At 37.9% G+C, this 23,547-nt stretch overlaps 1 protein-coding gene across 5 annotated transcripts in view; it reads right to left on the reverse strand.

Moving 5' to 3' along the window:
• Nucleotides 1–23,547, reverse strand: part of PHTF2 (putative homeodomain transcription factor 2) — a 107,290-nt gene that overhangs the window by 17,335 nt on the left and 66,408 nt on the right. For 3 of the 5 annotated variants that reach the window (XM_084787285.1, XM_084787282.1, XM_084787283.1), the window contains 4 exons: nucleotides 22,289–22,453; nucleotides 14,280–14,466; nucleotides 10,148–10,303; nucleotides 5,267–5,485 (listed from right to left, as the gene is read on the reverse strand). In XM_084787285.1, the coding sequence (XP_084643411.1) occupies nucleotides 5,267–5,485; nucleotides 10,148–10,303; nucleotides 14,280–14,466; nucleotides 22,289–22,453 (727 nt within the window). Of the gene's footprint in view, nucleotides 1–5,266; nucleotides 5,486–10,147; nucleotides 10,304–14,279; nucleotides 14,467–22,288; nucleotides 22,454–23,547 lie in introns of those variants that run through there. The other 2 variants (XM_084787286.1, XM_084787284.1) reach the window with 2 other exon arrangements.

A 23,547-nucleotide genomic window follows, 5' to 3' on the forward strand; every position in this document is an offset into this window, starting at 1 on the left:
ATTGTCTTTATATAATTCAGTACTTTAGGGGCTTACAAGCTTTGAAATATTAACTGTCAACTTTGAGTGACAGTTCATAACTTGTTGACAAACAATATATGTTAGTTTAGAATACAAATAGTTTTATATCAAAATATGTATCAAACATTCTCTGAAAATTTAATAAATTCTGAAATATACTAGAATCAAAATGTTCTAAAAAAAAAAAAATGACTAGAGCCAGGCATGGTGGCACATGCCTTTAATCCTAGCACTCAGGAGGCAGAGACAGGCGGATCGCTGTGAGTTCAAGGCCAGCCTGGTCTACAAAGTGAGTCCAGGATGGCCAAGATAACACAGAGAAACCCTGTCTCAAAGAAACAAAAAAACAAACCAAACCAAAACAAAAAATGCTAGAGATGTCACTTAGAGGGAGTGTACCCATCTGGTATGCAGTGCACAAAGCCCTGAATTTCAATCCTAGTGCTCTTAACATAGGGGAGGCATGTGGGGGGGGGGGCACAAAATGTGCAAAAAGTAAAATAAAACCTGCAACACAGGAGTGTCCCAGAGGCTCAGCTATTGTAAATAGTTTTTACAGATGTGCCTGGAGGCTTGTCTCCTAGGTGACTCCAGACCCTGTCACACAGACAATAGCACTAGCCAGCAAAGCATGCAAAGTCTAGGAGTCAACAGATTTTAACCAAGTAATAATAGATTTCAAGTCTTACCGTATAACAGAAATTAGATCTACTCAATTACACTAAGGATGTTAGTACAATGGAGGTAAATCTAGAGACAGAATAAGAAATCAACTTCTTTGCTGTCCTCAAAGTACTTCTCTCATTACATTTGCAAACATGTATATTATTTTCTTACAGACAAAAGGCAAAAGAGAAGATGGCTATTAGAACTGGTCAATTTAGAGTCTCTCAATGTATATGTCTGTAAAATACATTCTGAGAATTACTCCTGTTTGAACATGCACAGCACTCAGAGAACAGCATCCTAAAAGGCTCACAGAAGCAAGAGCAAGTGACTGCAGTTTAAATTCCTCAGACAGCACTGGACCATCATATTCCTCAACAGATGTGCTGAGTGTAATTCAGAGTTAGCACAAGTCATATGTGGCCTGTGTAGGGTGGACACACTGAAGGCCTTAGGTTTACATTATTATTTTTTTTCCTCTTCATCCCAGATCTCCAGTGTTTTGCTTTTATCTTTATTCAAAATGGAAACCTTAAACTGCAATTGTATTTTGCCTTATTTAAAAGAAATTAAAATACTTTACTTGGTGTTTCCACATAGGAGAATGTAGTCATTGAAATCCAGCTATACCTACTGGAAAATGGTATCTCTTGAATATGAATTCTTATTCATTATGTACCCAGCCATAACTAGCAGAGAAATATCCTCTTCTATGAATGTTTGTTACAATTTACAAATATAACAAAACTATATCTGGCAATATTCTGACAAGAACATGCCAATCCAAATGCTCAATGCTCCTTCCCAAGGAGAATTTCACATCTAGATGGTAAATAGAAAATAGTCTTGCAAACCTAACACAGACCTACGGCCAGACAAGAAAACAATCTGGTAGTTTTTTTCATTGAAGGAAACTAATTTCTACTGTCTGACAACTCGTAAGACTGAAAAATATGAGCCTTCTGGAAGCCTGAAAAATAGGAAATTGTGTAGGAAAAAAAATGAACTTTCAATTGCAAGCCAATATTAATCAATTAAGTACAGGATATCATAATTAGATATGCAGGTAGAGTGCTAAGAGGTGTTTTCTCTCATAGAAAAACAGAAGGATGACATCAAACACATAGGGCCAAATTATTAAACAAACTATTTCCTAAATAACTTTGAAAAGCACTAAGTGGCATTTTAAAATGCATTTAATGTATTTTTCAGGTATTCACCAAGCTAGTATTTACTAAATATATACGATCTACCAAGGAGCAAATGACACAAAAATACAATGAAAATCGTGCAGCCCATGCATCTATGCTGCTTATGGAATTACAGGAAAAACCGCTCGCAGGCGTTTCTTTCTACCTCCAATTCAATTATTAAACTCAGTGTCCTAGATGAATATGAACATGCCTCACCCAACATCAGGGTCTAATGGATTGTTCACTGCTGTTTTCACTTCTTCAGATGCAGGGACCCCTAGCTATTCCCATAGCCACACCCTGAATTGCTTCACCTTTGAAATGAGTCACTGTCAGCCACCACCCATCAGATCAGGTCTCTGAAACCTTCGATTCCAAAGCACTTGTTCTCTTAAACATAGACACCCCTCAATTTATCAGCCCTTTCTTGGCCGACCTGCCATCTGGACCCCCATGGAAACATTTCAAGCATCCCTTTCCCTGCTCTTCTCCCTCCTTAGTAGACGGAGCCTCCAGGGCCTCAGAGACCAAAAGGCAGCAGGGTCTTCAAGGCCTTGCCCACGCCATACACTGCCCTCTGCTACCTCAGAGCTTGTGCTTACCCCTGCCAGTAACTGCGGATGTCTTCTTTTGTAATTTTTTAATTTCCCTCTACTAGCTTCCTCATTTGTACATAAATGTGCTCAATATCTCCCACCTTAAAAACATACCTTCAGCTCTTAATGTCCCATCTGAATTACCTCATCTTCTCCACCCTTCCATGCTGTGCTCCTTAAACATTACTCATTCATACCCTTCAACACCTCACAGCGGAGCTTGCTTTCCCCTGTCACTTTGCAATGGGCCAGAAGCCAAAACCAAAAGGTATATCTTCAAAGTGAAACATTTCATTCAGCTACTCAGGAAGGTAGTTTTACCACATTTCCCTTTCCTCTCAATGAACTGAAGTAAAATATTTCAGGTAAACTCGGAAATTATTTCGTATACTTCTCAGATTCATCACCAAGTCTATAACTGCAAATTCCATGCTTACTATTCGCGTGCATGCCTTCCATTCCAACTGCATATGCTTTTATTCATGAATACACAATAGTTTTACATGTTTTCAATTTTTTATATAACTGGTACTACACAGTTCTTCAAATTGCTTTCATTCAAAAAACAAAGCAAATTTATACTTCAACTTAAATTTGCAAATTTATATTCACAACACTTACTCTTGTTGACATGTGTTTGTTTGATTTCATTGCTATGAACTGTTTATTACAAGCTTTGACGTACTAGTTTACTACTGTTATGCTGCCGATCACTGCAACAAAACAGCTGGCAGAAAGCCGCTCAGGGAGGGCCTATCCTGGCTCTCAGCTCGGTTGTGGTAGTCAATCCTGACAGGAAAGCCACGACTGCTCTGTGGCCCCAGTGGGGAAACAGAGAAGGGGAAATGGCAACGCTGAGCTGCTTTGCTTTTCCTTCTTATTCAGTGAGGGATCTTAGCTCATGGGATGGTGCCACATCTGTTCAGGGCAGCTCTTCTCTCCTCAGATTAATATGCACCCAAACACAACCAGAGTCTCCCAGCTGACTCTAAATTCTTCTAAGTTGACAATAAAGAGTAATTATCACAGCTGTGCTATCCTCATTCCCCCTCTTTCTTTCTTTCTTTTTTTCCATTTTCAAGACACAGTTTCTCTGTGTAGACCAGGTTACCCTGGAACTTACTATATAGATATATAGATCAGGATGGCCTTGAACTCACAAGAGATCCACCTGACTACGGCTCCCAAGTGCTGTGATTAAAGTCTTTCGCCACCCCCAACCCCACTTAATTTTGTTCTATCACATACAGTGTGATGAACATCGATGTTTCCTTGTGTCCATCTTCTAAAATGTCACTGAAGTAGGATGGGACCTCCACATTTGTCAGATAGTGATAGGCTACTGCAAAGCAGCCGTACAAATTTTATCAACATACTGTTTAATGATTCTTGCCAATGCTAGTAATTTCTCAAATTAATTAATTAATTTATTTATTTAGTCATTCGTTCCTTCATTCATTTCTGCCCTGAGTGCTTGGATTAAAGGTATGTACAATGCCTGGCCTTTTAAATTGTTTTGAAATCTGATTCTGATCAGTGGTGTCTCATTGCTCTGAGCTGCATTTGCCTGCCCACCACACAAGTGACCATACTAGCACACTACCTGTCTCCACTCATATACTTGGCCCCGTAAGTTCCTCATCAGATTCCTTTATTTTCCTACTGAGTCTTCTCTTCCTCCTTCTCTCTTTTCTTCTCTCCCCCACCCCCTTTTATGTATGTGTGTGGGGGAGGGTGGGTTTGCATGAGCAAGTGCACATACACTTACCTATGCAGAGGTTAGAGGTCAACCTCAAGTGTCATTCCTCAGTGCTATCTACCTCATTTTAAGAGAATGGGTCTCTTACTAGCTTGCCCAGGAGGCTAGCCTGGCAGGCTAGGCAGCCCCGGGATAACTGCGTCTCTGCACGCACCACTGTACCTGCTTTCTTTCTTTGAACTCGGTCCTCGTGCTTATGTAGTAGGCACTACGCTGCCTGGGCTCTCCCGAGCAAGGGGTAAGGACCTGAAATGGCCAACAGCTGTCTGGACTGCTGAGTCCATAGATGGAGATGTCATTCACCAAAGTTCTGAGTATAGTGAGAGAAAGCTTATAAAGACAGATGAGGAATTTTGCTAGAATTGGGGCACTGATGGACATTAAAGGGTTCAATGCAGTACCTGACTCAATTGTGCTTTTCAGCACCTTAAATGTGATTAATCTAAAATGATATGCACATTAAGGGTTCAACTAAAGTCTGTAGGCTTAATATAAAATATGTCTTCTATACCATTTCTGTTTTCACATTAATTATATAGTAAAGGGGTAATATGTTGAATATATTTGGTTAAATAATGATATAGGAATTTCACCTTTTGAAAGTGTGAACTTACATACATGACCCATGATATTTCCATTGAATAATGCGACTACAGGTGCTAAGTAATCCAAGTTTGGTACTCGGGAGACATAGATTTTGAATCATAATCTTAAAGGCAGAATTTAGGCCACGGTGTACATGAATCTGAACAGGTAAAAAAGCCTAAGGCATCTAAAATACAAACTGGCCCACAGAACTCTATCTACTAACTCAGGGACATATGTGTGAAAGATGAGACACACAACCACAATATAAACACCGAGACCCTATAGCCTAATAAAACCAGACTACAGGCCACATTAAAAACAACAGAAAACCCTTATGTACTAATTTAATTGAATGTAAGCTCTTTTGTCACCTCTGTAAGATTTGTACAGACATCACAGGAGCTTATCTGGCAGCTCCACACAATCCAACACTGTAAACTAACCTGATGGAAAGGGTCGTCTCTGTATTCTTTTTTCCCACATGGATTAATCTGAGGGTTTCCCGCATCTGTCTCACTGGTACAAGATGAGCGGCATTCTGCACAATGCAACAAGTCTTCCCACAATACATCTTCAGTTTCAGATTCTGGCCTTGTACTCTCAGAATCCTGTCTGGAACTTGAACAGCGAGAGCTGCAACTAGTACCCGATTTAGGGGCATCCTGAAATCAAGATATTCTTTTGACATTAATACAATTTATGTGTTCTTTCCAACTCAAAGGATTTTATCAGAACCATATATTGTTACTTTTCCTGATACAACAAACACACTGTCTGTCATAGGACAGTGGAAGAGACAACAAAACATTAAAAGGACAGATTAATTTTAAGGACTTAACAAAATGATGCCCTCTCATCATTTGATTTTATATTTCAGGTCAGACTTTACTTGGCATGCAAATGGCACCTATTTTCTTTTAAAATTTATATAAAGTATATAAAGTATGCACAGTAGTCCCTGCTTGTACGGTATAGACTTCCAATGTTTCCTGCTTAAACCCAGGACCTCCAGCACTCTACCATGGAGCACTATCCTCAGCCCTTGGTTTGCTGAGATAATGTTTACCTATGTAGCTCAGGCTGGCTTTGGGTCATGAAAAGTGAAGATAACAGAGCAGACCCTACCTGCTGGCTAGCTTTCACAGTGCTATAAAGTATTATGTCGTCTGCTACAGAAGCAAAGACACCAAGGCCTTACTTAAGGCTGGACTCTGCTTGGGCTCTCAGTACTTTCAATGGAGCATTTAGTATCAGAGATACTTTGGCCCTGTATTTCTATGTTTTAAAAATATTTTTAATATTCTTTGACAACATTATGTGTGTATGTATTGTATCTTGACTGTATCTTCCCTCCTTTTCTTCTTCCCTCTCCTAGACCCCTTCATCAGGTCCCCTTTCTACCTTCTCATCCCTTAAAAAACAAAACCATGAAAAACCCCTTAGATTCTAAAGACTCCTGCCCATACCCATATGTCCCCTGAAGCGTGGGCCCTAAGGGGACACAACACAAAAGAAAAGTGATGTTCCTTTCCCTGGCAGCCATCAAGTGCTAGTGTGGTTCCTTAAGTAGGGTTGGGGCCTTGAGAGCTTCTCCCTGGTCCATGCTAGGATGTTGACTCAGCTCACTACTGTAACGGCGAGCCATAGCTGCTTTTGAGCTCATGCGTGCAACAGCCAGGCATGTCTAGGTGACAGCATCTCATAGCCCTCTCAGTTCTCCAGCCCCTGCGTTCTCTCCACCCTCTTCTCTATGATACTCCCTGAGCCTTGAGGTTGGGGTTGACATAAATGTCCCATTTAGGACTGAACATTCAGCAGTCACTTATTCTCAGCACTTTGACTAATATGGGTCTCTGTATTCACTGCTCTCTATTATAAAACACTTCTTTGGCCAAGGTTGAGAGCCATACCAATCTATAAGTATAAATATAAATATTTAGAAAGCCATTTGACAGTATGAGCATTTAGCAAAACAACAGTAGTAGATTTTCCCTGGAGGTCTATGATCTCCCAAACCATAAACTTTTGACCAGTTTTATAGTTGCAAGCATGGAAGCCTTGTGTAGTTGGTTACTCTCTTAAAAGCCAAGGCAGTATTGGACTGTCTTAAGAGTAAGTTCTGATATATATGCGAATCATATTATGAAATAAAACGACAAACAAGAGGTATCATTTTTAATTAAAACTAATAGATGGACTTATGAGTAAGAAAGCGTGTATAATCCCAACTCTAGACTGCCAAAAGTATTTTATCATTACTTAAACTTAAACTTGAAAATAACTGCTTATTTACATTTAAGACCAAACTATATCTAAAAACTGTTTAGTCTAAAATAATAAGAAATATTTTAATTAGAAAAAAACCAGTTCAATGTACTGGCTTTTGTGAAGAGTCTTGCTCCCTAGAGATACAGATGCAAAAACTGGGCCTCAGAAAAGTTAGGGAGAAAATAAAGAGTTCCCAAAGTCATTTAAATAGCTGGATTCCAAACCCATGGCTTCTTCATTCTGATTTCCATCACTTGCTTTCTTCATTTGATAAGCATCTAATCTACTACAGTAATTGGACAAAATTTGAAAAAAAGAATTAAATTGGTTTTATAAAGGAATCAGAATATTTAAGTCCCGTCTCTAGGATATGTTCTGCCTTTCAGTCAACCAAGCAAGCCCACCAGTCTCTTAGTCTGTTTCAGAACAGGAGAGCCTGAAGAAGGCAGCGCATATAGTGCACAGTGGGAACCAGCAAAGAGCAGGGCGCGGAAGCTTACACATGGCACCACAAGACCCCCACGTTAGCTCAAGTGCTAACACTCTTATTTCCTCCAACATTTAAGCAACTGCTCTCATTTCGTAGTTAAGATTATTTTATAAAAGGAAAGTAAATGAGAACTGTTTTATATTTGATTTCTAGGTCACCTGAAAACACCTTCATAACCTCTGATAGATTTTGTGTCATTTGTGTATTTCCTACAACATACAGGAACTGGAATCTAATCATTTCTTCAAGAAAAGTGTTGCTTGGTTTGTCTATGTTTTTGCTTTGTGTGAATCTTCTTCTGGAGTGATAGCTGTATGAAATGATAAATGTATTAATCATGGTGTGTTTACGTTTACCACATGAGGCAGGTGGTACGGGCACACACCTTTAATCCCAGTACTAGGGGAGGTAGAGCCCGGCAGATCTCTGAGCTTGAGGCCAGCCTGGTCTATGTAGTGAGTTCCAGAACAGCTAGAGCAACACAGAAAAACCCTGTCTCAAACAACAACAACAACGAGACTTATCCAAATTATTTTTTGTTTGAGAGGAGGGAGGCTCATTCTTAAAGAAAATAAAAACAAAAACTCCAGTAATTTGTAGAGTTTGGCAACTAAACTGTCCAGTAATTGTAAATTAAAGTTCAAAACAATACTGCACATCTGCCTCCACTGCTGCTTCTAAAGCAGTGGTCCTCAAACTTCCTAACGCTGCGAACTTTAGTACAGCTCCTCATGTTGTGGTGACCCCCAACCATAAAATTATTTTGTTGTTACTTCAAAACAACATTTTTGCCAGTGTTATAAATCATTATGATCACATCTTCCAAGGGGTCATGACCCACAGGTTGAGAACTGCTGTTCTCCAGGCTTGTTCTATCTTAGGGCATGCCCTTTCTAGCTGGCTCTGTTTCTACAGTCACATCGGGGGAGCTGAATGCAACTGTTTACACATCATTTATTTTAAAGTCTTTATAAATGAATCTAAGATTTCATTTTTGTGTAATGCTTATTAACTAACAGTGTTAAATAGATTAAATGTTTCTTTTTTAAGATTTATTTTTAATTATGTGTATGTGTTTTCCCTACATCTATGTACACGTATGTTTTATGTACACTGCCCAAGGAGTTCAGAAGAGTTGGCCAATCACCCAGAACTGGAGTTAGGATGGTTGTGAGCCACCATTTGGGTGCTGCGAACTGAACCCAGTCCTCTGCAAAAGTAACAGATATTCTTAACCACTGTGTCATCTCTCCAGCTCCAGCTGAAATGTTTCTTTAGTGATAATTATTTAAAATCTCAGTGCTTTGCTCATCAAAAATCTCAACAGTCAAAATACAGCTGCAAAGAGTAAAGGTCACAGAAACAAGACTCACTCTAAAGTCAAAAACTAATTATATAGGAAAGGCATCAAACAGCTCTCTACCTTCCTTCCAGCACCAATAAACTTCTAACTACATGAAGTAAGATTTTGATTTCCCAGGCTTGGTTATTACATTTAAAAACAGAATGGGGTTGACAAAGTAGTAAGCTGGTGTACTGTCTTAGTGTCTGTCTAATGCAGTCCTTGAGAGGAAAAAGAGACAACCAAAGCCCAACCAGACGTGTAAAAGAGGGCTGTGTGACTCCTAGCTGCCTGAGGCTACTTGTATGCTACCTCAGCATAACACGGGAATTTTATTTAAGTGTTTCAAAATCATTCAGGAAAAACAAACTAGTGTTAGCTAAACACTAGCCAGACAATGAAATTTTTTCCATAGAAAGTGAACAATAAATGGAATGAAATTATTTTTCCTCTATCTAAATAGTTTTTAACTCTAGAGATGTCAGAAAGTTGGGGAGAGGTCTGAGAAAACAAACCAACCAGACAAACAAATAAATTTATAAAAAAGAAAAAACTGGAACCAACGAGGAAAATTACTGAATGTTATAGTAGGAGGAATTTAATAATTGGCAATAGAAACATGAGAGAAATTACTTGGAAAATAACTCCACTACGATGAGCTGTGGAAAGACTGGCACAGGAGTTGGCAGACTTTCTCCGCTGGCAAAGACACCCGACAGCGGGCAAGTCAGACAGTCTCCTGATAGCCTGGGTTAGATCCCTGGAACTCGTCTAGTGGAAAGAGCCAACTCCCACAAGGTGTTCTCTGACATGTACAAAGGGGTACGCCCTCCACAACCAGTAAACCAGTAAATATATTTAACAGGAAAGAACCACCTAAGTGAATGAATCTTCACAGATACTGCAAAAACTGAATGTGAACGAATGGTTACTGGCCAATGGATCAATGCTACACTACCCTTCATTATGGCAAAACAAAGGGTGTGGTGGTGCGCCTTCAATCCCAGCACTCAGGAGGCAGAGGCAGATGAATCTGGTTTGGAGCTAGCCTGGTCAATATAACAAGTTCCAGGATTGTCAACAGAGCTACATAGTGAGACTGTCTCAAAAAAAAAAAAAGAAAAAAAAATATATATATACACTGATAATGGTGGGAAATATTTCAATAGTAACACTCAATTGCTGAAAGTAACATAAGTATTTAAGTAATGTGAAACTGTATACCTCATTTGCATAATGCTTTTTATAGTGGTGTGGCTTTCTATTTCGAAGACTGCTTTCAGGAGTTCTGTCCACGTGACAGCGCAGTGAATATCCTGTTTCAGGACCTTCCTCACTGGACACTTCATCAGAGACATTGGTCACCTTTCTTTGGGTGTCCTAGTTGGGAGAAGACAAAGAAAACTATAAGTAACTTCTGACTGAACTTTGAGCTTTAAGATGACAATCTCTAAAAAGTATACACATACACATATGTACCTTCAAAATATCTCCAGTTGTCACCTAGAAACTGATTAGAACTACCAAATTTTCAGCAGAAATGTCTTACTGATTATATTCTTAAATATACATTTTTAAAAATAATTCAAGTAATTTAATAACAGTTTGGTCAGAAAAGTATCTGAGACACCTTACAGAAGTAAGAAGTATAACAGAGGCCATGAGAAAGAAGCTGAAAGACACGAGGGAGAAAAAGTATAATATTTTATCAAGCTACATGGTCATCAATTATAGGAGCCATCACTGATTTAGTTACAGAGCATCAAGAAGTGATTAGTGGAATGTGTGCACATATCTGACCCGTTCTGTATAGATAACTGTAAGAGACATCCGTATTTTAGATATTCTGAAACCGACTCAAGAGGCGTAAGCTCTACTGACATGTTCTTCTCAGATAACTTAGTAGGTAATATGTGCCTGAAGCTGTGTTTGGAAAGTGTGTGAAAGGGATGACACATATTATGCTCATAGTATCAGACAGCTCACACTTGAGTATTAAATTATAGCCAGACCCAACTGCACACTTGTGATTCATAGTTGGTATTGTAAAATATAAATAGTCACTATTTAAAAAAATTAAAGAAAATCTTCTCAATTCCTTCAGTACAAAAATACCCATGCTTATATTCCTAAATGCAGTATCATTTAACTTGACCACATTTTAAGAAACTAGTAAGCACAGTAGTATGTTCCCTCACAGCGCTTCATACAAACTTACTTTTAGTGATGCCTCTCTCTCCTCCCTCCCTCAGCTCCCTGCCCTCCCCTGCTTATACCCTTCCATGAGCAATATTCCTGTCCACTTTCATCACATATTACATTATATATCTTATACCCTCCCTTAAAAATTTTTTTTTCATTTCTGCCCCTTTCATACAGCACTTTCTACCCAGGGTCGCTCCTTCATAAATGTATAAATATATAAATTAGAAGCTAGGATTCACATGAGAGAGGATAAATGCAGCATTTGTCTTTTTGACCCTTGGTTACTTCATTTAGTTCATTTCCAGTTCTACCCATTTTCCTGAAGAGTTCATTTTTCTTCACAGCTGAATAAAATTCCATAGTAAACACGGTCCCCTTTTTCGTTATTCACCCATCTGTTGATGGATATCTACACTAAATCCATCTTGTTAATATGCACGTAACAGCTGTAAACATGGATGGAAGTTCTCTCTGTACGACATGCAGTCCTTTCAGTATTACGCTAATTCTGTTCTTAGTTTTGATAAACGTTCACACTGATTTTCCCAATGGCTGCCCTAGGTTCCTTTTTCCTCATGTCTTCATTCACACTTGCTCTCATTTCTTTGCTTGATACCCATTGCTTCCAGAAAATAAAGTTTTTAAGATATCCATAATGATACATATTGGATACTTTGGGAACTATTTATTGCTATTTGTATTTCTTCTTTGGAGAACTTTCTATTCATTTCTTTGCCCACTGGCTGGTAGTTTTGGGTTGGTTTTGTTCTTAGTTGGGGGGAAGAAGCAGATATTTTGCAATTCTTTATGTATTCCCAGTAGTTACCTGCTATCTAAAGTACAGCTGGCAAAAAATTCCACTTACTCTATGGACTCTTTGTTCACCCTGTTTTTACTCTGCAGAAGCGTTTTCATTATGTGTCCTCGTTTGTCAATTCTTAGAGCTATTTTCCGAGCTTGGATTCTAAGCAAAAAGTTCTTGACTACACCTATGTCCTGAAGTATTTTCCCCTGGTAGTTTCTAATACTTTGAACTGACTTTCTGAGCATGGTGAAAGATACAGATCAAATTTCATTCTTTTGAAGGTAAATATCTAGTTTTGCCAGTAGTATCTGTTGAAAAGACTGTTCTCCTACGCATGTTTCTGAGAACTTTGTCAAAAATGAGGCGTCCAGGGCTGGTGAGCTGGCTCTACATTAAGAGCACTCGCAGAAGCTCATCCTCCAGGGCCCTAATGGTGGCTCACAACATCGGTAACTCTAGCTAATTCCAGGCGATCTAATGCTTTCTTCTGACCTCTGAAGGCACCAGGCACATACATGGTGTGCATCCATCCATACACACAGGCAAACAAATTACATATGTAAAATAATACAATAGAAATTATACATATAAAATAAACTGCACACATCTTTTTAAAAGTTTAATGAGGTGTCTACAGTTGTGTGGGCTTATTTCCAGGTCTTCTATTATGTCTATTTTTGTGGAAGCAGCATGCTGGCTTCGTCACTATGGCTATGTGGTGTAGTTTGAGGTCAGGTAACATGACGCCCCTGGCAATAATCTTTTGCTTAGAATTACTTTGGCTATTCACGGCCTTTTGCATTTCCCTATGAGTTTTAGGATACTCCCCCCGCCCCATATGTGCCCAGTTCTATCAAGTATTTCACTAGAATTTTAATGAGTGTTGCATTAAATACAAATTATTTTGGTAGTCTAGCCACTTTAACAATATTTAATGCTGTTGTCCACTCAGAATTATGAAAAGGCTGCCCACTGCCAGGTATCTTCTTCAGCTTCTTTTTAGGGTACGTTACGTTTTCGCTGTATAACTATTGTGAATGGGATATTCTAATTTCTTTCTCAGCAAGTTTGTTGTTAGTGTATATAAAAGTTACTGACTTATATATATATATTAATTTTGTATCCTGCAACTTTCAGCAAGTGCTTATTAGATCTAAAGGTTTTTTGTTTTGTTTTGTTTTGTTTTTGTTTTTTTGTTTTGGAGCCCATGGTATCTTTTAAATACAGACTCATGCCACTTGAAAAGAATAAATTTAACTTTTCCTTTCCAATTTTAATCCTTCTTATATTTTTTTTTTATCTTACTACTAAAGCTAAGATGTGAAGCACTTTATTGAGTAATGGTGGAGTGAGTACCCTTGTCTCATTCCAACAACATGCTTCAATAAACTGGAAAACCCACCTAAAATCTACAGGGAACCATGAAAGATTCTGAATAGCAATCTTGAACAAAATGAACAAAGACTTCACCAAAGCACCAAATTTATACACTGAGTCTGCTGTAACCTTAATTAGTACTGACAAATGAGTGGATTATTATTCAGTCCATAAAAACAAAAAAAAATGTCATTTGAAACGACAGACAGACAGACAGACAGGATAAAGAGAGAGAGACTGAAATATTAGTTACCACAGTGTAAAAAGAGAAGCAGTGGGAGGAGTGGATGGCTGGGGAGCACAGGGGCACACGTGGACAGACGAACAACTTTAGTTTCTGTAATTATGGTTCACAAATTATTGCACATTTCAAAACAAAGTGAAAAAGATTTTTAATGTTCCCAACATATGATAAACACTTGTAATTAATAGGCCAATGATTTTGATCCAATCTCTATAAGTTAGTTGTATACAAGCAGTGAAATATTACATTGTAACCTATAAATAACAACTGTATCAATCAAAAAGTTAAAGAATTGTTTTCAGATCATATATTAACCAAAACACATGTATAAAGCCAAATGTAATAAATGTAGAGGAAATAAGGTATTTTCTTACAGAATAAGAGTCAGTCCCCACTTCAGTTTTTAGAATAACTTAGGTCTTTAGCTTAGTACAAATTCTGACATACTCATGAAAGTAGGGAAGAAAAGGTAAGCTCTAATACACACCAACCATAAGTGTGAGTTGCTTCAACATTTGGCAACGAAACCAAAACACAGATCAACTTATACTTGGTACAAGCATACCAAATTACACTTGCAATCACGTTTAACCATATCAACCAGGTTTTTAGTGTTGTAACTATTACTTATGAACATTCACAGAATCAATGCCAGAGAAAACACTTAACTTGAGAGTGAATATTCTACCTAAATTACTTCAAAATAAACTCTAACTGACACTGACTTTGGCAGGAACATTCCTTGGAGCCCGAGCGGCCCATGCTGTCTCTTCTGGTCGAATAGTCTCACACTGAGGTCCATGGTCCTGAGTTCCAGCCTCACTGTTTTTCACAGTCCTTTTCCCATCGAGGGACACATAACCATTGTCAGTCTCAGTTGACTTGTCAATTGAACTCTTCGCTTTCTTTGACCTGAAAAAGAGAATATATAAAAATGTGTTATATGGACTTTTGTAGCTCATTCTTGATACATTGATATTTCTATTAAAATATGGTATTAATTATAAAAAGCAGTACTTTTCAGATTTTGACGGCTACCTTTATAGTTTATAGTAAATGAGAAATAATATCAGATAAAATGACCACTCAAGTTAAAACCCTAGTTCAACTTATGGTAGGTTTTGAGGTCGTACAAACACTAGAGCACAAAGAAAAGCCCCAATTTACCAAATAATTCTTAGTGCAAATCATCTGGCCTGTGGACAATGTCCAGAGTAAAAATTTTGTCCAATTTTTAAGGGTTGTCATATTTTAAGCTTTTATTTTAAGAAGATTATCTTTGTAGTCTCATCAGATAAGTTATAATTAGTGACTTAATATTATCCCAAATACTTTACCTTTGGTATATATACACATAAGTTCTTTGATAAGTTCCTTTTAATATACAACAAAAACATAAGACATTTTGTAGCAGAAAAATATATGGGAAAAGGAAAACTTAATCAGTAAGGTATAAGTCTGGCAACAGTGAACATGGAGAAGATAAAGTCAAGAAGCAGCCTCTTCCCCCACTGAAAGAATCTGAGAAAAAAATCATCAATGACCAGGCTGGTTATGGAACCAACAACGTCAGAATGAAGGATATTGATTTGTAGGAGTAAAATATTTATAAAATACAATGTGGAAATAAATTTTAACAGGCAAATGTTTTAGGAATCTTAAAAGCTGAAAGTAGCTACCAACGGAAATCTTTAATAGAAATGTGAGGCCACAGAAAATAGAGTGCTCCGTGTAGATGACGTCTAAGGAAAGACAATGTAAAGCAGTTGTATTTAAATAGCCCCTTGAACTTCTCTAGCGCATATTCTGTAGGGGAAGAAAAGTAAAGTAGCATAATGCTTTCACAAGGTGGCAGCATTTTTGGTGCACTCCATTCTGAAACTTGGTGACTCGTTCTATGGAAGCCACCTAAGAGCTGAGAAGCAGGACAGAGGGACTCATGGGACATGAAGGGGAAAGACTGGGAGGGAGAGGCTACAAAAGGGAACGGAGGGAGCTGGGGTGGCAGCAATGGGCAGGATAAAGCATCCACTCAGACACTGGGTGTAACAATACCTTGTATGCCAATTAAAATTTTACAATTAATTTTAATTAATTAAAAAATTTGAGAACTAGCCGGAGGCTTAGGACTTACCTATTCTAAATGTTGATTTTGGAATTAAGGAATAATACAACAAGGTTACAGGTGAAATAACACAGCCAGTTTGAAGCCAATTACAACACAAAAATAGTCCCTAACCAGAGGACTTCCAACTGCCCCTTCTTTTTGGAAACTGCCTATTAGGATTTCTTGTAACAATTTTGTCAAAACACAGAAAGTTTTTGTCTTATACAAAGAAGCCCATCTCCTTTCTGCCTGCTCTTCTCCCACAGAACTCCTCCTAACAGAAACAAGCAGACCACATTCCCATACGCCCTATACAGTTCCAATACTTTATATTCAGAGCACATATCCAAACAGTTGCAAGACTTGGAAGCCCAATCTCCTAATGTTTCCCTTCTATGTGATCCCAGTGTCACGAAAAATCCAAGAGAAAATGAGATTAAAACAATCAAAGATTAGCGAGAAAATGGGTACAAAGGGGATGGGGAAAACATTGAAAAAAAAATGCCAAGGAAGAGCACAAAGGTACCTTGTTATCTTAGCCTAGAGAAAAACACTGTTATTAACAATTCCCTTTCCTTCTCTGTAACACTATGTAATATACGGATAGGTGGTTTGTTTTTTTTTTTGTTTGTTTGTTTTGTTTTGTTTTTTAAGTGAAGTACCTTGAAATTCAAATAAACTCATCGTATGTTGGAGAGGTACTCATGAAAGGCTGGTGGATGACTGGGTTGAGAAGGGAAAGAGAAGACAATGAAGTAAAAGACAAGTAGAAAGTAGATTCATGAATCAGACAGAAAAGAAAGGTAAGCGTACATGAGAAGACAGGAAATCCAAAGAGCAGCAAGCAACTACGAACACAGGTCTGGACGTCAGTAAGTAGGCAAAGAAGAAACAGTGTCTGGAAACATGCAGGGTGAAGCAGAACTCCACTAAAGCCTAGTGATGATCTTCCAGTCAAAATGGCTTTTTTAAGACGGACAAGGTAAAGGCTACATGAAAACAGGGAACTGAGTACCAGCAGAACTCACTCCACATAGTGTCTTCCAGCTGCCTTCCTGCTTTATGCCACCTCCCAGTCACTAACTTGATTTTTCTCAGAATTCTGTGACACTGAGAAGACATCAACAGTAAGTTACTGAGCTTTAGTAGCCATTTGGTGTTTCTTATTAACCAAATGCAGATAAATCACGAAACTAGCTGTAATGGCAAGAAGATAATAAATTTAAGCAACACCCTTGCAACTAAAAGTACAAACAGGAAGTCTGGAACTAGAAAGGCTACAATAGAACAGCAGAGGAGGCTGACAGTGATCTATGGCAGCTAATTTGGACAATAACATGTAAGAGGAATGCCATATGCATCCTGGTAGAATCAAAAGACAGGCTACGCACACAAGAGTCACTGTATATGAAAACATACTGAGAATAAGACCAATCAGGGTTGTTGCTGATGAAGAAGATACAGAAATAGAAAAAAGGATGGGGCTGGAGAGATAGCTCAGTGGTTAAGAGCCTTTGTTGTTTTTCAGAGGACCTGTGTTTGAATCCCAACACCTACATGGCAGCTAATTGTCTGTACCTTCAGTTCCAGAGGAGCAAATGCTCTCTCCTGGCCTCTTTAGGCACTGCATACAAATTATGCACAGGGATGTATGCAGATAAAACACCCATACACATTTTTTTAAAAAAGGAAAGAAGAAGAACGCACTTTCTGAAAACTCATAGCTAGCACACACATGTGTAAAGATGTATAGAACTATACCTATTTCACATACTATAGTAGACATGTCCTTCCAGATAGGTATAGACTTGTTGAATAACACATCCCTAAAAAATTTTATCCACTCTGAACACCACCAACCCCCCCCCACCATCTTGCACCCAGAGATTTTGGTTTCTAAACACCATTCTCCTTGAAGATGTGGCTGACTTCAGGGCTGGAGCCAAGGATGTATAAGCTAGTCCTCAACGAACAGTAGGGACTTGTTAGGAAGACAAGGAAACTGCTCGAAGGTGATCCACTGACCAAAGTTAGGTCAACTGAGTCATGGAGACACGTGATGAAGTAAAAGCAAAACAGAAATCCCTGAGCAAACAGGTGAGGGAAGCTGTCACCTTGAAGCAAAATGCCAGGTAAAAAATGAAGGATCAGTGGAGTTGGAGAAATAATCATGTACAAACACCATAATTCAGGCAAATAAACAAACAAACAAAAATCCAAAGGCTACTTAGCCAAGAAAGTGAAAGTTGCATGTACTACTGCCATGGTGCGTGTAACCTTTTGCTATCCCCCCCCCTTTCCTCAGTGCACCTTGTTCTCTTGTGGCCCCTCCTCATTTCATAGTCTAAATCCACTTTGCAATCTTTTATCTAGATTCATATGACATCAAAGTTAAAATCCACATGAGACAGAATGTGCAATTTTTGTCTTCTGAGACTGGGCCACCTCACTTAATATAATCCTTTGTATTTCCATATATTTTTCTCTAAATTTCATAATTCTGTTTTTTTCTAAAAAGCCAAAGTTCCATTCTGTATGCAGGCTACATCTACATTTTCACCATCCATTCTTCTGCTAACAGACACTGGCTGGCTCCACTTCTGCTACTGTGAGTAAAGTGACTATATACATGGATGTGCATGTACCTTTATGGGATAATATTGCATCTTTTGGATCGTATAGTAGTTCTGTTTTTAATTGCAAGGAACCGCCAACTGATTTCCATAGTGGCTTCACCATTTACACTTGCCAACAGCAAGTAAGGGTTCCTCATTCACCACGGACTTGGAAGCATTTGTTGTCCTTTGTTCTCTTGATGATGGCCTTTCCAACTGGGGTGCTAGAGGAGCTCCCGTGGCTTTAATGTGCCTTTCCCTAGTGGCTAAGTATGTTGAACTTAAAAATAAATTACTAGCTGTTTGAGTTTTTGTTTGTTTATTTATGAGAATTTACAGGTCATTACATGGGATTTACTGACTGACAGTTTTATGTCTTTGTTGTTTATTTTTGTAAACCTTTATGTATTCCAGACATCAACTCCCTATGTATTAGCTAAAAAAAGCCCCCCCCCCCCAAGGCTATGGGCTGTCTGCTTGCTCTACTGACAGTTTCCCTTGCTATTCAGAACCCTTTTAATTTCCTGTGGTTCCATATACTGATTCTTGAAATGACTTAAAGAAATGACTTTAACCATTTCCCAAGAACTAATTATATCCAATTACTGGTTAAAACTCACTTAAAGCCAGGCAGTGATGGTGCATGCCTTTAATCCCAGCACTAGGGAGGCAGAGACAGGCAGATCTCTTGAGTTCAAGGCCAGCCTAGTTTATAGGGCTAGTTTCAGGGCAACCAGAATGAAACAGAGAAACCCTGTGTTAAACAAACAAACAAATCTCACTTTGAAGATCCACCTGAACAGGAAGGAGTTCCCATTCACAGAGGGACTCTGAGCACCCACCTCAACCCCAGGGCATGCTCTATTTGTAGAGCTCTGTTTTGGCGGGTTATATACACTTAGATGAAGGCCACCTTCATGTTTTGTTCCCAACAAGTAGCATAATGCCTAGACTGGATATTGAAAAAAAATCTACAGATTAAAAAAAAAAAAAGCACAGTCTCACTGTTATAGCCAAGGTTCACAATCCTACCTCTTTAATTTTTGGATGGCGAGACATTTGTAGAAATTTCTACCGTGCATTATGATTGGTGCTCAAGATGAAGAACTCCTGTGTCAAAGCTATTCAGGGGGAAAGATCTTTAAAAACACACTAGTTTAATACCCTTACTTCCTTTGGGAAACAATGATTATACTATAAATAAATCATAAAACTACTACAATTCTCATATTGACAACTTTAGCCCAACAGTTAGTGCAACTTTTAAAGAACTTGCTCATAAGATCAGTCCTAGTCTAAAATATAGTGTTTTCATAAATTTGAGTTACATAGCTATGGCCACTAACAGTCTTAAAACTCTAAGATATACTGACAAGTAAACTTCTTTTATTAATGTCTGTTGAAGACAGCTGAGGACTTGGTTTATAAGTGTAAATAACTCAACTACTTTATCTATATTCAGAAAAGGCCTTATTTTAGGACTTGAACTGAAATTTTCTGGTTGAACTAAACTTATACTATGCAGTATATTTAATTCCTTAAATAAAACCAATGTATTAAATCTTTAGTATTCACTTTAGTGTTATAAACAATAGAGGTGCAAATCTCCACATGCACATTGCAGTGCAGTATACCCACCTCAAGTCCTTGCCCATGTTCTAGGCAAGTAGCCGACCACTGGGCAACATTACCAGCCTGAGACAGAAATTCTAAACGTAAGTAAAGCCAGCATATTAACTAATGTGCGGCCTATACTTAATTCTGGTGTTTTTAATTCACCAATTTCTCTACTCAAAATCAAGGGAATAATTCCTATTTGTTGGCCTACTTTTTAGTAGCATGACAGATCTTAAAGGCTATGAAAGAAAATTCAGGATTTCTTGGAATCCTGAAATAAGAACTCCAAAATCTTACATTTCCTACTTAATCTTTTTAATGGAAGCTATATTCCCAATGGAAACAACAATTGGCTGAATTAAAGTACTAAACATAGGAATTTAAGTTAATTTCTGTATTTTTTAATTGGCACTTGGTTGAGTTTAAGATGTTTTTCTTTAAGAATGAAATGCATTTGGACATAATAAAATTTAAAATAACATTTTTCCTAATGTCTAGAAAGCATGATATCACTCATAGTAGTTATCCAGTGTGCTGCTTTTATCTACTCTTCCATCAGTTACATTAACTCAGATACTTAAGTAGAATAGCCAAGCTTTCCCATGTATCACCAGGGCGTAAAGTCTCAGTGGCTATCTCAGCACTAAGCCTGTAGTCACACTTATCAAAGCGTCGAAGAACAGGGCACTAAGATTTCAGAATTTAGCATAGGACTTCTAAAATTAGCATTTCCCCAGGATCTGTTTGTACCTAATATTTTAAAAAGTCTCATTCTTATGCTGGCAAGCCTAACCCTAAAGAGACAGCTGAGAGGGGTTCATGTTTTAAGCTACTTATATCGTACAGCTGCCATAATTAAACAGCGTCGGTCCCAAGGGAGTTGGGCACTGCAGCATCAATGACTAGAAGTTCTAGCCATTGTCATGCTATGGACCAGCAGAAAGAAAACTGAAGTCTGGGTCTCATTTGAGTAGAAACTAATCTAAATGCTCTCTATAATATAGCATTATCACTCACTGAAGTCAAAACAACTAAATGATTCCCTGAAAGCTAAATATCTACTTGGCTACTTATAATTGCTCGTCTGAAAGTCTTAGGAAAAAATCTGACTTTGTAGTAATTAAACTTTTATACCTTATGAGAGAAAATTGTTAAACAACAAAACAAAACAAAACAAAACGCTCTCTTAGGTGAGACAGAATAGAGTCCGAGTTAAAAACAGAAATAAAAACAAATCATCTTTACAGGAAAATAGACAACTGGATTAAGAGCCATGTTACTGCTGACTATCAAAATGATTTAGAATATAACTTCTAAGAAATTACAAGTAGTAAAAATAAACACAGGACACATTTGCTTAACAGATTGTAAACGTTACCATAAAAGAACAGATACAAAGGGATGGAAAAGGAGGGAAGTAGTCAGCAGAAGCCAGTGAGGTTGTTAGCTCGGTGACAGGAAAGTTTGGGTTTTTTATTTTTTGTGGGGTTTTTTTGTTTTGTTTTTTGAGACAGGGTCTCTCTGTGTAGCCTTGACTGTCCTGGACATGCCTTGTAGACCAGGCTGGCCTCGAACTCATAGCAATCCACCGGCCTCTGCCTCCCGAGTGCTGGGATTAAAGGCGTGAGCCACCACACCCGGCTACAAGTTTGTTTGTTTGTTTAAGAAAAGTTATTCACAATCTTTTCTTGATTTATTAATATAGCACCCTTTAAATACATCCAATATTCATCCATGGCTTTTAAACTAATTTTCTAATTTATGCAACACCATATGTAAACCAGTATGACTAACTCTTAACTATCTGAGCTAAGTATTTTAAAGTATTGATAGTATAATACTGAGCTGGGTTGATTTACTTTTGAAGTCTGCTACAAATATTTTTTCCTACTTAGTCAACATTCACTGATGGTACGAACTATACACCGCCCTGGTGAACAGGTGAAGAACTTTAGACTTTAGTACATAGTTAAGTCACTTAACTCACGGTGCTTATTTCAAATTATTTTAGAAAGTTGAAGTAGATGTAAAAGAAAAGGGCAATATAAATATTAGTCACATGCTGTATTAAAGCAAATTCTAACCTACATTACTGATTAATACAATGAACTAATTAACACAGTAAAATAATACTAGGTTAAAAAAGCAAACAAAATCCAGAAATCTTCACTATACTTTGTTAGTATGTACTCATCCCCATGCAGATAAATGTATTTACACATAGCTGCACATAAACTTTATGATCTTTCTCCTTAAACTGTAGCACTCTGATTATCAAAATAAAATGTGTAATGAGGCTATAATATTCAAAGTCACTAATATTCGTTACCTAGACAAATATCAGAAAAGGAATAGAGCATCTTTATGTCATATAAAACCTAAAATAAATACCAACCCTGATAAAAAGAAAGCAGCGTGCCACAGATCTCTGAAGACAGCGCCAACAGTGTAAGAGGCATCTGCACCATGGCTCTGCACCGATCCCTCCTGTGTGTTATCTGTGGTGCTAGAACCGTCTCCTTCCCTATGTACTTCCAAATGGGCTGCTTTTCTTAATTTCCTTAATGAGAAAAGATTACAAAGGTAGTTTAAATTTTTAATAACCATTCAAGCACACTCAAAAATTCACAGAACAAACACAGAAGCTTGTTAATATACAATAAATTCAAATTTACTGGATGACGTTTGAACCGTGTAACATGGTGTGTAGTCAAGTCCAGTTTCTATAAATACAAGGATATTGCTCCTTGCTCTTACTCATGCCGGCAGTCAGTGTACACACGATTACATGGATCATACTAAAGAGATACTTACAAAAGCATCTTATTTCTCTGTGGATGAGGAGAACTTTACATTGGGAAAAGTATAGCCTAATTAATAAGCAAAGGTATTTACCTAATGTAGATTATTACCTTTCAAAAATGAGATAGACTTAAATCTTAATACTCCCAAACTACAAATATCACAATGTCTTAGCAATAATATTCAAAAGAAACATTGTTCCACAGCATTTTAAAACAGACCTGCAATGTGCTCAGAGCCAGTCAGGAAACTTGCTCATCAGTGGGCACTATTAAACAGCTTCAAATAACATCTAATAAAGTCCTTTTTTCTTGGCTTTATTTCGAAGAATCTTAGAAACACAAGATCCTTCTAATTAGTAGAACTTAATTTATTTCACCTAACATCTATTTTCTATATTGGTACTTCTGACTAGAAATGAACTTCAAGAAAAACAAACAAACAAACAAAATTACTATAACAAGAACAAACCCCACAGACACATGGCACTGAAGTAGCCTCTAAACGGATACAGAAAACTGGTCAGCTGGTGACTGGTTCTGGTGTATAGGGTTTAATCAGAAAGAGCAACTTTGTAAAGTAACACTGTATTGTATAAAGTTAAGAACAATTCCAAGGACTGCCGGATGGTTCAGTGGTTAAAAGCACTTGCTGCTCTTCAAAGGACAGAGGTTCAGTTCCCAGCACCACATCCAAAAGTTCACAACCACCTGCAACTCCACCTCCAGGGGACCTGAATCCCTTCTGGTCTCTGTGGGCACCTGCACATACATACATACATACATACATACATACATACATACACACACACACACACACACACACACACACACACCCCATCCTATATTCAAA

The sequence above is a fragment of the Acomys minous genome, assembly GCF_964271855.1.
Source record: "Acomys minous genome assembly, chromosome: 6".
NCBI classification, from domain to species: Eukaryota; Metazoa; Chordata; class Mammalia; order Rodentia; family Muridae; genus Acomys; species Acomys minous.